The following is a 15,841-nucleotide window of genomic DNA, read 5'->3' as shown; positions in this document are numbered from 1 at the left end:
TAAGAACAAAAGAAACACAAAAAATAGTGTGTGTTGTTTGAACCAAAGCTCAACTCACAGCTGGTCTGCACCTTCTTACTTTAGCAGTCAACTATAGATTACAACAGACATCTTTTCCCTTGGGAAGGCAAGATTTGTGTTTACTGAAATCCGTAGGCTTAATATTACAAGATGAAAAATAGACTATACAAGATTACATCGGCCTTGGAGGCGCTGTATCAAGTGTACGATTTGATTTTAAATAAAGTGGCCATCATCTTCAAACTTACAAGTGGAAACAGCCAGTATACTCCAAAGTGAGCCTGAAGTGTCCAGTCAGTGAAGCCCAGGCTTTCTCTGCTGGAATACAGAGCAGCAGAATAATGGATGCTTCTGTCACGAGATACCGTGAAACTCTATGATGCTGTAGGTGAGAGAGACTCCAAGTGGGTCTGTAAACAAATCCTGCCACTTGAAAATAGGTCTCTGGAAACTGCCACCTGTGCTTTTGTTGCTGTTTGTTGGGCGAGAGTCTGTGTAATTGCATTTAAGTGTTTTTTAACTATTTAGTGGAGATCAAATAAGAAATATTGGATGATTATAAGCAACAACAAATACAATATCAATTTCGAAAGTTACTGATCCCAGCTGGTAATGTACAAAACTGTATACTGTAGCATGTAAAGAGTTTGAATAGCTTAGTTAACAAGATGATTTGATATTGGCATTACTGAAATGGTTTAGTATGTTTAAAAGTAGCAGAGAATTAGAAAGAATAAAGTGTTTATACAAAAAGCCAGACACTGAAATTCAACATGGGCCCTCTCATATTTCATATCATATCATAATGTCCACAACAGGCCTGTGAAGGAATTCTGCAAACTAAATGAACTACAATGAAACATTTTAAAGTAAAAGAAGAACCCAAAAGTAAGTACAACAAAAACTCAAAGAAATAAATAGATAAAAAAAGTTGTTTTCTGGTGTAAAAAATACACATTCACAGTCATCAAGTGAGAATAATAAGTATGGGTTTATTAAGAATGTCTACATCGTACAACAAGGGGAAAATGTTTGATGTATTTTATACTACACTCTTTGCTTTTTAATTTAACATTTCTAACTTGTTAATGACAAGCCGTTTATCCGGAAAGCCAAGTAAAAAGTTTTAGAGTTGCTAATCTAAAATTACTGCAAATTATGGAAATAAAAACACATGTGTGATATTTTTATCCTAAAATGAGACTTTGACACCTTCAAGTTTTATATGGAACATGTCTGTTTGTCACACACTTGTGCATAAAGCCTGCATTAAGAGCTGCTAACTCCATCTGTTTGGATAGCCCTATTTTTAGACATCTGTTAAGTGCTTTTTATCTTTTTTTTCAAACATCAAATGAAATTGGTTAAAATGTATTTTACGACACAGACAAAATTGTTTATTTCAATGTTCTGGTATCAACTCAAGATGGTGAAATGCTTTTTTCTTTTGGTCGTTAAATTGGATAAACTGAGTCTAGTGTAGACACTTCTCAAAGCAGAGAGAGGGTGAAGAAACTGAGCCGAGAGTGACGTACGATAAATCGCTGAGGAGTTGGGGAGTATGGGCCTCTGGTGAGAATTAGCCACTGATAAGGTAGATGAAGAGAAGTTTTTTTTTCCAGGGCTGCACATTCCTCCCAGTCCTGTGGAGTGTATCGCTCAGAAGGATACACTAGAGCGTCTTAGAAAGTGGGATGACATAGCCATGACCAAAGTAGACCGAGGGCAGACCAAAGACCTGACATGCACTCGTCCTTCACTCTGACTCATGCTTATAGTCGCTCATGCTTAGTCGCTCACCACCCACCAACACACAGTGAAACCTCAGTCCCAATGCCAGGTTTTGTCACTGGGCAGAGAAGCGGTTGGCTACAGTAAAAGCATGACGTGATGCCCCTTCCTCTATGTTCCCCCAGCCTGTGCAGCAACAGAGGGGTAAAAATATCCCACCAGTGAGTTCAGACAACCAGCTCATAAATTAACACTAAAACTCCTGCAGACAACAGCGGGCCGGACGCTGAGAGATTTAAACCACTCAGGTTGCCACTGACCACAGCTCTGGGATCAGCTTACAAAACCCCTTTCCTAAATTTACCCATTAGGAGGTGCTGAATAGGAACGAGTTCTAGATCCGTTTGCACCTAGGTCACTGTTTAGCTGTACTATTTTTCAAAATGGCTCTAGGGTGCTTTGTTCCAGGAAATGTTATGAGGTGAGATGTAAGCTATTAGGCCTAAATTGGGAATTGTGTATAGCAGAAAAGGTCTGTTCTTAATTTTCCGAGCTTACGCGGAAAATATAAAATATAGGTTTAGGCTCAGCTATTCGCTCATTTCTTATTAAGGATTGCCTGTAATGAAGCGCGGTCAAGTAAAAACACAATGTTCCAGCAAACTGCTTGACTGGGTCAAAAAGAAGAGGAAAAAAAAAAGGAGAAAAAAAAGAAAAAATAACAACAGGAGAGAAGAGTGATGATCCCCTCTAAAGAAACTCAACTCTGTAATGGACGGACAGGGATTACAGACGTTAAAACCTCCTCCATCTGTAATTCACTGTCACCCTGCCATCATCTCTGAATCACTGATCCATTTTGCAAGTGTGCGAGACCTTGCTAAAAGCATCACTGTTGCACCCATTTGTGTTTCTAGTGGTGGTGGGGCTGGGGGGGGGGGGTGAAAGGAGCAGGAAAAAAAGCATGCAGAAAAGACAAGTTAACAGCTCGCTGTGCTGTTTCAAAGCACTCTCTGTCCTGTAACAACCACCTAGCTAGTTTCTCACACAGGGAATGGGACACACTGATCAAATAGGGTTTTAATGAACATCAGCAGTTGGAGCCTGAGGAGTAGACGCTATGATGGCTTAAAGCTACTGACATCTTAGGTTGGGTTGGATTTTCATCATCAAACGGAACAAAAAAAGAAAACATTCCTTTGCTGGTGCCTCGCACACAGAAAAGAACAGACTGTGAATCTACAATGTCCACTGGATCACAAGGAAGAAGCAAATGAGAGAGCAATCGGCTGACAAGGCCATACATAGACCATGATCATATCATACTAACCTCGCATTATCCTCAGAAAGCGGATAACAAAAACAGGTTCTTCTCTGAAGGCTTTCCTCTAGGAGCCTCTCAGTGGGAGGGAGAGTAAATAAGATGTCATCAATAATAGACAGTGAATGTTCTGAGCAGTTCAGCGCGCACATACACAGAAACACACAAGCTCCGACTGATTCCTATCCTGCAGACAGGCCTGCCAACCGCCAGGCTTTTTGCACACGCTCAGATTCACTGTCCTGACTAATCGCTTGTGATAGGGGCCTTTGCCATAATTACCCAGGGCCTTATCACAAACTTATGCGATGCATTTTTCATGTCCTGGCTGCTGGCAGTGCCTTCACTGTCCATGCTGGCAGTCAATCTACGAAAAAGGCCGATCTCTGAAAAATTCACACACACACAACACCAGTTCAGACAGGACGAACTGGATGACAGTAGGGTGAAGGGCCAGAGAAGAGTGAGAGGGAGGAAAAAAAAAATAAAAGGGGGGGGGGGGGGGAGTGAGGGAGAGGAAGATTTGAGGGGGGGCTGGCAGGAAGGGGTGGGAGATAGATAGTAAGGGAAAAAAAGAGAAAGCAGTCTCAATTTTTTTTACATAATGCATGAACAAGGGGGCACGAGTAGGAGGACCAAATAGGATCAAATAAATAGGAGAAGTGAAGCCTTGATGATGTGGCATAAGTGCAACACAAAGCCCGCTGGGAAGACTTGTTCACTGTCCTTTTGTCTACCCAGTCATAGGGGCATCATGACCTAAATAAAAGTTTTAAATCCCAAGCCTGTGCCATGTACAAAATTATGTATGAACAATTGTGCTAGCCTGCATAATGCAATCTTATGTTAATTGCTACGGCAACTGGGCTACTAATATTCATAAATTGTGATTTGAAATTCAGCAATGCACGTTAAATGCCACGGGAAAACACAACAGTGCCATTGTCTACATGTCTTGTGATAGGTCAAACAGGCTCTAACATACACAGGCTATATTCACACACACTGAATAGGCCCAATATTTTCCTCATATCCTGCACTGTGCCGTGGACCTCCTTCGTGCACGCCAAGATAAGTAGCGTGCGTGAGGCTGGGGACATTTCTGGAGTTCATCATAATTAACAAGGTCACGATCTTTCATATTTCTACTATTCTTTCATTTAATTGCATCGCATCAACAAACACTGTCCCGTCCCGTCCACTTCAACAGACGTGGCAATGTCTGTAAAAAAAAAAAAAAAAACCTCACAGTGTATAATTGCCGTCAGGGGAAAGCGAGAAAAACAGCCGAGTTGATCAACCACAATCACGGACTTCAGTATAAACTGCTTCAAAACCGTTAGCCGATAAGGTTGCTAATGTTTTCATTCGTCTGTAACTAAACTTACCAATTTGTCAGTGAAAAGCATAAAAAACCACGAACGAAGCGTTGCTGTGTCTGCCCGTCTCAACGGCTGGTGTCACCACAGCGCCACCGTATAATGAGTCGCACTTATTTTTCCCCCAAATTATCCAACCTTAAAGCGGCTAAGCGTCGGGCTAACTACGGCTACTCGCTCCGGTAAAAGTTGAAGAACACGCAATAAAGATAGCTAACCGAAAGATATCCGCCAAAAGCCCTGCCGTTTTGTTTTTATCTCGGCGCATCCCCGCGGCGTCGCCCCGGCTTGCCCAGTTGCAGTGTCCGATCGATGTTGAATTGAACAAAGAGGATCAATTTCTGATCAGCGAGAGAGCCACTTTCATCAATGTGAGGAAGAGGTCTTGAATTCTCTTCCGAAACACCTACGAGACGACCGCGGAAAAAAACACAAAACACAGCAGCCGACAGAGGCAAAGCGGCCGAACAATATAGAGGAGAGACGGTTTAAACAGAGGTTGAACTGACCTGTAGTTGTTGTAAGTCAAAGCGCTTCCAATATTGAAACATCGATCCTGCATTGGCCGCCATCTTGAGACATATTGAGACAGGAATGAGATGCTGATAGAGAGCGCGGGGGTTGGAGTTCAGTGGAGAGGACCGGGCGGCCGCAACACCAGGACCGGATCACATCCACCTCCATCCGCGTAACCGCCTCTGTGCGGAACGGAGTCAGCTCACAGCAGTGTTGCCTTAATAACGCCATTATAATTGTTTAAATAGCTTTTTATCAACATCCAGATATTACAGGTAAATAACAGAGCCAACATTAAATTACTCTTCATTTATTACCTTGAATACACGAAATTGGGGGCGCCAGATGAGTCAATGGTTGGTGTTGTAGCTTAAGAGATCATTATGTTTTTATGGAGAGCAAAGATCATACAAAAATAATGCCAGGAGGCTACTTGGAAGCCATATCTAAAAAGAAAAAAGCACACCAGGAGGGCAAGCAGGAGCAATGCTTTCTTTGAGCTGTGTGGAGCTCTGTAAGAAGGTGATTTAGACCATAAAATAATTTATTTCGCTAATAATCAGAATTACTCCTACAGAATGGGCTATTCTGATAAATTTAAATAATTTCAATCGGTAATTAAGGGATTTCTGTTTCATACACTCAATTGGATTTTTTTTAACTGCTTATTCACACCATAACAGCTACATACTGGAAAACAACCTAAATGTAAGTATGAATACTATATTGTGTGTTGTAGTTGTTTTACTGATCCCCATTGAAATGATATTTGTTCCATTGTGGACCTGAATGAAGGACAATTGCAGTTGAAAAGTAATGGTTCAATATAACTGGAAACCTAATGTGAAAAACTAACACAGATGTAAATATAATCTGGGATTAAAGTCTCAGTTTAAATTGTTAACCAAAACATCACATTTAATAAATAATTTAAGTATCCATAATGTCTTACATTTCATAATGCTAGTTTATATTTTTCTTTATTATTATAAAGGATCTATCAAAACTCATAAAAAAAACAGGGCTGCTGGAACCTTCTGAACTTGGCCATTGAAGAAGATGGAGTGGACTTACACTGTAGACACAAGATATTTCCAAGTTCATGGTCCTACAATAAGATAAATAAGAAAGACATCCTTACATGCTCCTTTGAGGCATTATTTAGCTCAACAGATATTAATCAGATTAGTTATTCAAATAAGATTGTTGTTAATCCAGTCAGATCATTGCAGCAGCAGGGCAGCCCAGTGGTTAGAGTGTCAGCATGCATACATATCTGTTGTTGAAGTGACCTTCAGCAACACACTGAACCCAGGCTGCTCCTGAGGCCTCACTCCTGCTGACCATGTCCTCAGCCCCCCTTCAGCTTGTGGATATGCAAAGAATTTCTAATTACACTGTATATGGAGTGCCCTAAATTCCTGTGTCAAACTGTGTGGATTGTTCACCCTAAAACACATCACGCCTCAGATTTAGCCGCTCTGCAAAGCGGAGCCGAGCTCTTCAGGTTTATCAGGGCAACACATCTGTTCTACATGTTGTTTTCATTTTTAGCATTTTGTGGGTTCCCAAATGTGACTTGCCGAGTGTGTTGTGAGGCCTGGGTAAAATCAACGCCTGCATTCACACTTAGGCTTTTTTTTCCTCCAGAGGAAACAGCCTTTTAAAATAAATATTTAAAACTTTATTTTCCGCCTACAATCATTCTAATTTCTTCACTGCCATTGAGCTTTGATTGCATTTACTGAAAATAACACAATAATTTGCCATAGATAATAACGTCTGTTTCACTGCACAAAGGTGGGCATTTTTTGTGTTTTAAATTAGCTCAAATTTCAGGTCATTACTTGATTTGATTTGAAGCTGTTTTGGTCTCCTTTTTTTAAACAGTATGAATGGTGCTCAGTGCTCAACTGATTTTTAGCCTCAATTGTGTTTTCCTTAATTTATATTTCGTTTATAGACGTAATACGGTGAATTAAAGTCTTGCTTCAGTTTACCCATGGCACCCAGTCAGGCGCCTTTAAATAAAATGTACTGAGTTGCACTTCAATCACAACTAACAGCTGCCTTAAAATTATCTTTAGGAAAACAAAGCGACATCAAAGATTTGTTTTTCTGTTTTAACTATTTCTTTTATCTTTATAAAAAAATGAACAAATGGTCAGTACTGTGAGCTTATTAAGTGAGCTCATTAGTATAAGTAAGTATTCAATGTATAATAAATACTTCTTAGACAAAATACTGCACATAAAACGGAGAATCCTGTGTTTAATCCTTTCATTTCTTTTCCTTTCCGCCATGTTAATCAGGGTTTCCTTGGCCTGGACTGCATGACTTGTGATGCTACCTATCATTAAGCCAAACCAGAAATACAGGTCTGAGATAATCCCCACAGGCTTAGTAGCTTTGCACGGTGTCCATTATGATGTGTTTGTATAGTTTTCTCTTACTGTCACACAAAGGAAACACACAGCTGAAGAACACAGTATATATTTGCATGGCACTTATAAAACTATAAAATTTAAAGTATTCTACAAAAAAGTTATCTAACATATAATATCTAAAAAGTGACTCATAAAGCATAAATGTTTCATGTTTAGTTTAGTTAGTTCATTCAAAAAATGAAATTACACAGTGACTCAATGTTTCAATTATTGTAAGGTTATAATGTTACTTTATTTATTAGTGTTATTCACTTACAGAACCCTGCTCACAAAAAACATCCCTGGTGCAGTGGGGAAACATGAATATAATTTCCTTCGTACAACATTTCAGAGCAAACAAAGAAAACAAAATTCCCCTCCTAAAAACAGCTCAAGGTTTTCATTTTGATCAATTCAAAGAAATCATCAGAAAAAGAGCCCTTGAATCATCATACAATGAACAATAAAACAGTAAATGGACTGACTATATGTAAAACACACAAGAGACAACACAATTGGTGTGTGCGGATAAATAAATGTTTTTTTTCTATAGCTATTGGTACATTGATATGATAGACTTTTAGTTAAATCATTTGTCACAACAGGCTACCAATACATAGTGGCTCCATATTTTGATGCAAAATTGTATCCTTAGTAATCCTAAGTAAAGTAAACCTTAAATAATGATACTTTATTTTAATGCAGACTTTGTTGTGAACATTACAAATCAGTGTCTTTTTTTGCTGCCAGGCACTTTTCTCTCACTGAGCAAACAGTATCTCCATAAGGATTTGAGTGGAGCTTCACTTGGCTCAGGATTACTTTGAAGCAGTAGGGGGTACACAGTGTAGGTCGTAACAAGTAAGTCTCCAAGTTATCAATCCACCTACAAATTATAAGGTTCTGCCACAGCGACTCATGCACGTCTGGCATGAATGGCTTGGAAGGGGTTTTTTCCCTCACTCATCTTTTATTGCACTCTATTTTAACATTTGAAAGGAGGGAAAAAACACAGCGTTAATTGTTCTTGACAAGGACAACAGGGAAGGATCATGTTAGGGCCCAACAGATTTAGCCTCTTAAAAGTCTCATTATTTCACATACATTTGGTTAAAGTTATTAAACATAGAGAAGTAAACACGCATGCTTTGTCTCAGTGCCATTATGAAACTAGATCTTATATACCCACAGTGCTACAGGGTAAAAAATAAAACAGCTATTCTGTCCTTTAGCTTTCCCACTTTTCTGTTTGTGTCCCTTCTCCTCCTGCTCATTGACTCTGCCTGCAAGGTGCTTTTAGCGGGCCTTGTGTGGCCGGGTTAGAGATGGATGCATGGCTCTTGGGAGCTGCAGGCGAAGAGCAACACTGATCATGTCAGACAGGCTGGGGAGGCTGCATAAGATCATCATCACCCAGCAGTGAAGTGAATCGCCGCAGTGGCACTTTCACACAACCTCTGACCTGTGGGGTAACCTCACAGGTCATGATCAAGGTCAGGGGTCAGGCAGGGCCTCTGTGATCAGCGAGCTCGAGGCCCCTCCTGCCTCTTTTTCTCTCAATGTTTTACGTTTCCCCCCCCCTGCTCTTTCCTCTTTCTCTCCAGTCCCTCATCTTCTATCTGTTTGCCTATCGCTCACACTCTCTTTCACCGGCCGGGACCAATTGAGACATCCCATCCCCTGGGAGTGCAAAAAGGAAAGCAAGAGAAAATCAATAGGGAAGATGAGTGAAGACCTGGGGGTCCCATCAAAAACTGAATGCTTCTCCCTGTGCTGGTATGATTCACACACATACACACAAATACACATACACAGTGGTACTACTTCTGACAAAAAGGAAGGTAGCAGTAAACAAGGGCTTGAAAAATGTACAAGGCTAGAGAAAAATTGTGTAAAGTAGCAAAATATGTAGTTCTTTTCTATGTATTTGTCCTGTAAAAACGGCAGCTACATCACATTAAAATGGCTGACTTATAAAATATAAAATGACCTGAGATGCCCCATATGTGGTCGGTTTCTGCAGTGATGTTTAAACAGAGGAAGACACGATATCGATCCCTCAGTGGAGATTCAAGGTCTGGATCCACAACTGAAAGAGGCTGATGACAAAAGAAAGTTATTTTCCAGCAAGACAAATGCGAAAAAAGGGACAATGTTACCCTGGCTGCAATTTGAGATTAACAAGATGTCACCACATCACCAAACAGAGACACTTTTCCAGTAACATTTGCATGGATTTGTGCCACCTTGAAAAAAGGATAAAAATAAACAAAAGCGAGCTGAAAGAAGACAAACACAACTCATTCCTATGTGTCACTTCCTGACCTCATCCACCTCTGCTATTTCTGAGAAAGGACATACATGTGTTTATAATACTTGAGTCTTCCCATGTCTCCATAACTTATGAGATTGCTGAGTTTCCCAGCTCAAGACAACCCCTGGGCAGGACATTAAATGATCAGCTGAAAATAGAACTGTTCAGATGAAAGGAAGGATAAATAATGCAGAAAGAATACAAAACCTCTTATGGGGATAACAAGTCACACGCACACACACACATGCATACAAACACACAAAGAGATTTTTTTTTTGCTCCACGGTGAAGAAAAGTGAATGGATGTAACAGGAAGGAGGAGGACCCAGTGGAGACACACATGCTTCTTGCTTCATCTCCTCCCACTCCTCCTGCCATTTTTTTCCGCTCACACTCATACTGTGTGTCTGTGGGGAGGAATAATGTTGTCCCAGTCATGCCGTGTTTTTCCTGCCCACCAGAGATCAGACACAACACACAGTGTAGGATTTCCAACCCAGCCGCCTCATCATTTTTTCATGAGTTTTGATGAGAATGCGTTCATATAACGACGACCTGGACAGTTGGCCCTTTTTCAGGAACAAAAACATGTCAGTATATTGTTGTGTATGTTTAGGTTAGAACACTAAATTAAAACTGTGAGTCATTTATTAAGATGACTAGTTAGAGGGTGGTGCAATATCTAATAAATAAAACATTTAAGACAAACATTTTTAAAGCCTCGCTGATGCCTGCCTAATTTTGAGCTGAAATGTTTATTCATTGGCCAAATTACTAATGCATGTTTTGAGAAAAATCCCAATGTCACTACACAACACAGGCGGCAAAGGACATTTCTCTTTCGGCTTGTGTAGGGGGACACCTAGTGGGGAATGTGTAGCGTTTATATGGGGATTCGTAGAGGGTTGAGAGTCCTCTAACATTGTTAGACATCTTGATCACAGAAATATTACAGCAGTCAACCTATAAGAACTGAGGTAGGATGTGTTAATTAGTTTAACAAAAGACAGTTGTCTATCACTTTAAATCAGCCTTTTATTTGACCCCTGACCTTTTGTACAAACAGAGATTTACAAGCAGTGGTTTAAAGTAAAGTATCCTTATACTCAAGTATAGTACTTGAGTATAAGGATACTTTACTACACAATTTTGAGAGATATGTACTTTCCTGAAGTCTTTCAATGTTTTGCCCACTACAACTGAAATACATCGATTAAATATCTTAAATTACTCTGAAGATATAGATTAATGATAAACAATATCATCAACACTTAAAAAGGACACCTGGAGTAACATTCACAAGCTACCCTGCAGCATACAACAACTAGAGCTGCACCTTTACCAGCTTTGATAAACAAATGAATGCATCAATAATTAGAATCAAAACAATATATTACTCTGAAATGTGCCAAAAATCTTGAGTAATATTTTGAATGCAGGACTTTTACTAATAGAATATTCCTACACTCTGGTACTTCTACTTAATTACACAATTTGAGTACTTCTCCTAACTGTGTTTACAAGCTACCTGAAAAATATTCGTCGTACTTTACAAAATGACCTCTGCTTACTTCATCAGTAGGACAAGTGTTTACCCAACCTAAAAGTGCCTGGGAGGCCAACCAAGCGTCAACAGGCCGCACAAAAGCCCCATTCACCAGTAACTGAAACCCAGAATAACGCTGCCACGTCGAAATGTTTCAACATACAGCACTGGTCCAAATGTTTTACTCTGTTTTGTCCAGTGAAGAGGACAGATAGGGCAGGAAACGACAATGCAGGGAAAAGTTTGTCTCGGCTCCATAGTAACCTCACCTCAGTTAACAGCACCTTTCTCAAGACAATGGCTTTTTTTATGACTTAAAGGAGTGCCAGCAAACTGCTTCAATGTCTGTCCTCTTGCAACATTAACTGTTGTTCCTGTGATACTGCACTAATTTTTGAGACAGGTTTTTGGACTTGATGGGAGTGGGGGCTGACTCGAGAGCAGCTACCAGGGCAGACAGGCGCTCAGGTTTGTCCCAGCAGCGGAAATGTGTTGGACCTGTTCTCAGAAAGACCTGCTTCGTGGTGTGTGGGGCCACCGTGGGGTTTGTGCTCCTCCTGGGGGTCAGTCTGCTCTACTTACCGGACCCGTACAAGGCGGAACAGTTTGTCCCTGAGGAGAACCGCGTGGTAACGCTGCTGATATGGACGCACCCGTTTGGACAGTACCGGAAACTTCCGAACTGCTCTGCCCTCTATCAGATTGGCGGGTGCACGCTCACCGACGATGGACGCGTGTACTCGCAGGCTGACGCGGTGATCATCCATCATCGGGACGTTGCAACCGGCCACGGTGACCTGCCATCGGAACCACGGCCACTAGAACAAAAGTGGATATGGATGAACTACGAGTCCCCCACGCACACACCCAGGCTGGGGCGCTTTGAGGGCGTTTATAACCTCACGATGACTTACCGGGCAGATTCAGACATCTTCCTGCCGTACGGGTATCTAGTCCCCCGGGGGAGCAGAACCGAGGGTCTCCACGACCGGTTTGCCCACTCGCTCCGCTCACCCTCGCTCCGACGGCTCCTCAGGCCCCGCCTTGTGGCCTGGGTCATCAGCAACTGGTCTGAGTCCCATGCGCGCGTGGCCCTCTACCACCAGCTCAGCCGGTACATCCGGGTGGATGTGTTCGGGCGAGCTGGCCGGCCTTTACCGGAAGACAGCGGCGGCAGCGTGGTGCGGCTGGTCGGTCGGTACCAGTTCTACCTGGCACTTGAGAACTCGCAGCACACCGATTACATCACTGAGAAGCTGTGGAACGCAGTGCGGGCCGGCGCCGTCCCGGTGGTGCTGGGTCCGTCCCGGCAGAACTATGAGCGCTTTCTGCCGCCCGAGGCCTTCATCCACGTTGATGACTTCCCCACAGTGCGAGGGCTGGCCCGGTACCTGCTGATGCTGAGGCGGCACCCGGCCCGGCTGAGGCGGCACCTGGACTGGAGAGGAAGCTACAGCCTCCATCAGCCCGCCTTCTGGGCTGAACACTACTGCACTGCCTGCAGGGCGGTGAGGAAGACCAGGGACAGGACATACTCGGTCCAAGACCTGACACGATGGTTCCACTCGTGACAATCACCTTAGAGACTCTGATACAGTGGGATTCACTGCCCACCTGTAGCTGTCAATGTTTACAACATGACTGTAATTACCAGCAACTGTGAATGTTTGGGAAACTGTTGATTCAATTTAATTTAAATGACTTTTTGAGTGATTTCTTGATAGGGATGATGCAATTTAACAAAGTTCCATTAAAGAGTTTTACACTGATTTGCTGCACAGAGGATGTAGCTATTGCTTATTTTCTACTCGTTTTTAATCTCTTTTTTAATCATAAGAATGAACTTTAATCTGCAGTTATGTCATACAGTATAATGATTCATAGTGTTGGACATATTTTTGATTGTGTTTGGACTTTCATCTCATCTAAAATAGTTTATCACAAGAAATAATGTTTTTGTTGTAAACATCTTTGCATTTAACATTATTGTTATGAAGCACAAGTTTTATGGTGCCACAATACGGACTCATAATTAAGGTCATACTATTGTCTTGTGCAATTTGTACATCTTGGCAAGAACATTTACACAGAATTTAAATGGAAATCAGGGCCTGAATGGTTGAATGAAACACATTGTCTTAAAAGTGGTTGTAAATAATATCAATAAAGTATCATTTCAGATAGATTTTAAGGGTGTGAGTCTTTGATTCAGGGAGGCATTATTGAGACAATCTCCAAAGTACATCTTATGAGGGGTTAGCACAAAGCCCTGTTAATAATCCTGGATCTGCTTTGCTATTAGCTTATCACCATACATGGTCGATGGCTGTGCCAAGCATCCCTATAATACCACTCTGAGCGTTTGCGTTGTGTCTGCACATCATTGACCACTTCAGTGCAACGCTGGCCTGAATGACCTTATTAAAGGTGTTGACAATGGAGTATAAGTGCAGCTGTGTCTTTGTTGTCACATACAGGTGCTCTATTCATACTGTGCTTATTCCAGCTTGTGAAGGGCTAATAACATGGGTGGAATGAGGTCTTCAAAATACATAAAATGCAAGTGTCCTTCAATAATAATAAAAATACCTACTGCTGATAATGAACCTGATGAAGATATGCATAAGTCACAACACAATGCGCATTTTAAACACACATTGCAATGTAAAGGAAGGCATTTAATTCAGAATAAACCCTGAGATATGCCTTGGATTTTTTTTAAGGAGACTTGTATTTTCTCTGTTTTATGCACTGTAGACCCCAAAGGTGTTGTTAGACCCCAAACCTTGTCTTCTCAGTGCTATTCATGCCTCTACACTTGTTAGAGGGAAAGACAGCTGTACTAACGCTCATCCTCTACTGTTTCAATAAAGTTTCTATTTCCACAGCCATGCTCATTTTGCTGATGTTTTTACTATCCTTTATATATTGTCATAGCTTAGGCTACAGCAATATGGAAAAGTTAGAAAAGGAAGAAGGGGAACATGCGGTTTAGGAGTCACTTGATAAAGGATTCAGAAGCTGTTATGTGGATCATTTAAATTTACACCTCTGAGTTAGTGCCCTGACACAGAATTAACACTTTACCCTGTCAAATGAGACATTTCCTGCAGGCACAAGGGCAGCGAACACTGCTGCTCCTCATAATGAGCTGATGCCTCAACAGCTGTTGAAACCGCTGACGTCTATCAGCAATAATGCTTTCAGACGGCCAGAACAGACAGACCCCTCATCCCTGTCATAATCCTATTCATGTACACGAGGGAGTTATAGGCATATCTAGTTACTGGGAGTGAAATCACACTTTATGCTTTCAAGTATAGATACACTACATGTCTGGAAGCTTGTTTTACTTGTCCTTATTCAAGGAATCATGCCTTTCCATTGAATCATGTTAGGCATTGCTTCTTTTGTCTGGACAGAAATGGAAACTCCTGTTGTTGTTTCTTAAGCGCTCATCCATACACATTAAAGAAGGCAGAAAATCACATACAGTGGGGCAAAAAAGTATTTAGTCAGCGACCAATTGTGCAAGTTCTCCCATTTAAAAAGATGAGAGAGGCCTGTAATGTTTATCATAGGTATACTTCAACTATGAGAGACAGAATGAGAAAAAAAAATCCAGGAAATCACATTGTAGGATTTTTAAAGAATTTATTTTCAAATTGTTGTGGAAAATAAGTATTTGGTCAATAACAAAAGTTCATCTCAATACTTTGTTATATCCCCTTTGTTGGCAATGACAGAGGTCAAATGTTTTCTGTAAGTCTTCACAAGGTTTTCACACACTGTTGCTGGTATTTTGGCCCATTCCTCCATGCAGATCTCCTCTAAAGCAGTGATGTTTTGGGGCTGTCGCTGGGCAACACGGACTTTCAACTCCCTCCAAAGATTTTCTATGGGGTTGAGATCTGGAGACTGGCTAGGCCACTCCAGGACCTTGAAATGCTTCTTACGAAGCCACTCCTTCGTTGCCCTGGCGGTGTGTTTGGGATCATTGTCATGCTGAAAGACCCAGCCACGCTTCATCTTCAGTGCCCTTGCTGATGGAAGGAGGTTTTCACTCAAAATCTCACGATACATGGCCCCATTCATTCTTTCCTTTACATGGATCAGTCGTCCTGGTCCCTTTGCAGAAAAACAGCCCCAAAGCATGATGTTTCCACCCCCATGCTTCACAGTAGGTATGGTGTTCTTTGGATGCAACTCTGCATTCTTTCTCCTCCAAACACGACGAGTTGAGTTTTTACCAAAAAGTTCTATTTTGGTTTCATCTGACCATATGACATTCTCCCAATCCTCTTCTGGATCATCCAAATGCCCTCTAGCAAACTTCAGACGGGCCTGGACATGTACTGGCTTAAGCAGGGGGACGCGTCTGGAACTGCAGGATTTAAGTCCCTGGCGGCGTAGTGTGTTACTGATGGTAGCCTCTGTTACTTTGGTCCCAGCTCTCTGCAGGTCATTCACTAGGTCCCCCCGTGTGGTTCTGGGATTTTTGCTCACCGTTCTTGTGATCATTTTGACCCCACAGGGTGAGATCTTGCGTGGAGCCCCAGATGGAGGGAGATTAGCAGTGGTCTTGTA

General features: G+C 41.6%; 2 protein-coding genes across 3 annotated transcripts in view; one reads left to right on the top strand and one right to left on the bottom strand.

Moving 5' to 3' along the window:
• Nucleotides 1-5,141, bottom strand: part of cux1b (cut-like homeobox 1b) — a 54,286-nt gene extending 49,145 nt beyond the window's left edge. For both annotated transcript variants that reach the window (XM_063907833.1, XM_063907834.1), the window contains exon 1: nt 4,962-5,141. In XM_063907833.1, the coding sequence (XP_063763903.1) occupies nt 4,962-5,024 (63 nt within the window). In that variant the 5' untranslated portion in view covers nt 5,025-5,141. The remainder of the gene's footprint in view (nt 1-4,961) is intronic.
• Nucleotides 5,142-11,447: 6,306 nt separating this feature from the next.
• On the top strand, nt 11,448-14,123 carry LOC134879742 (alpha-(1,3)-fucosyltransferase 4-like). Its single transcript, XM_063906232.1, has one exon. It carries the CDS (start codon nt 11,671-11,673, stop codon nt 12,823-12,825), a length of 1,155 nt encoding a protein of 384 aa, XP_063762302.1. The 5' UTR covers nt 11,448-11,670; the 3' UTR covers nt 12,826-14,123.
• The last annotated feature ends 1,718 nt before the right edge of the window (nt 14,124-15,841 follow it).

This window comes from Eleginops maclovinus, chromosome 18 (genome assembly GCF_036324505.1).
Source record: "Eleginops maclovinus isolate JMC-PN-2008 ecotype Puerto Natales chromosome 18, JC_Emac_rtc_rv5, whole genome shotgun sequence".
NCBI lineage: Eukaryota > Metazoa > Chordata > Actinopteri > Perciformes > Eleginopidae > Eleginops > Eleginops maclovinus.
The sequence above is the reverse complement of the archived record's forward strand: the minus strand, read 5'-3'. Positions and strand labels throughout refer to the sequence as shown.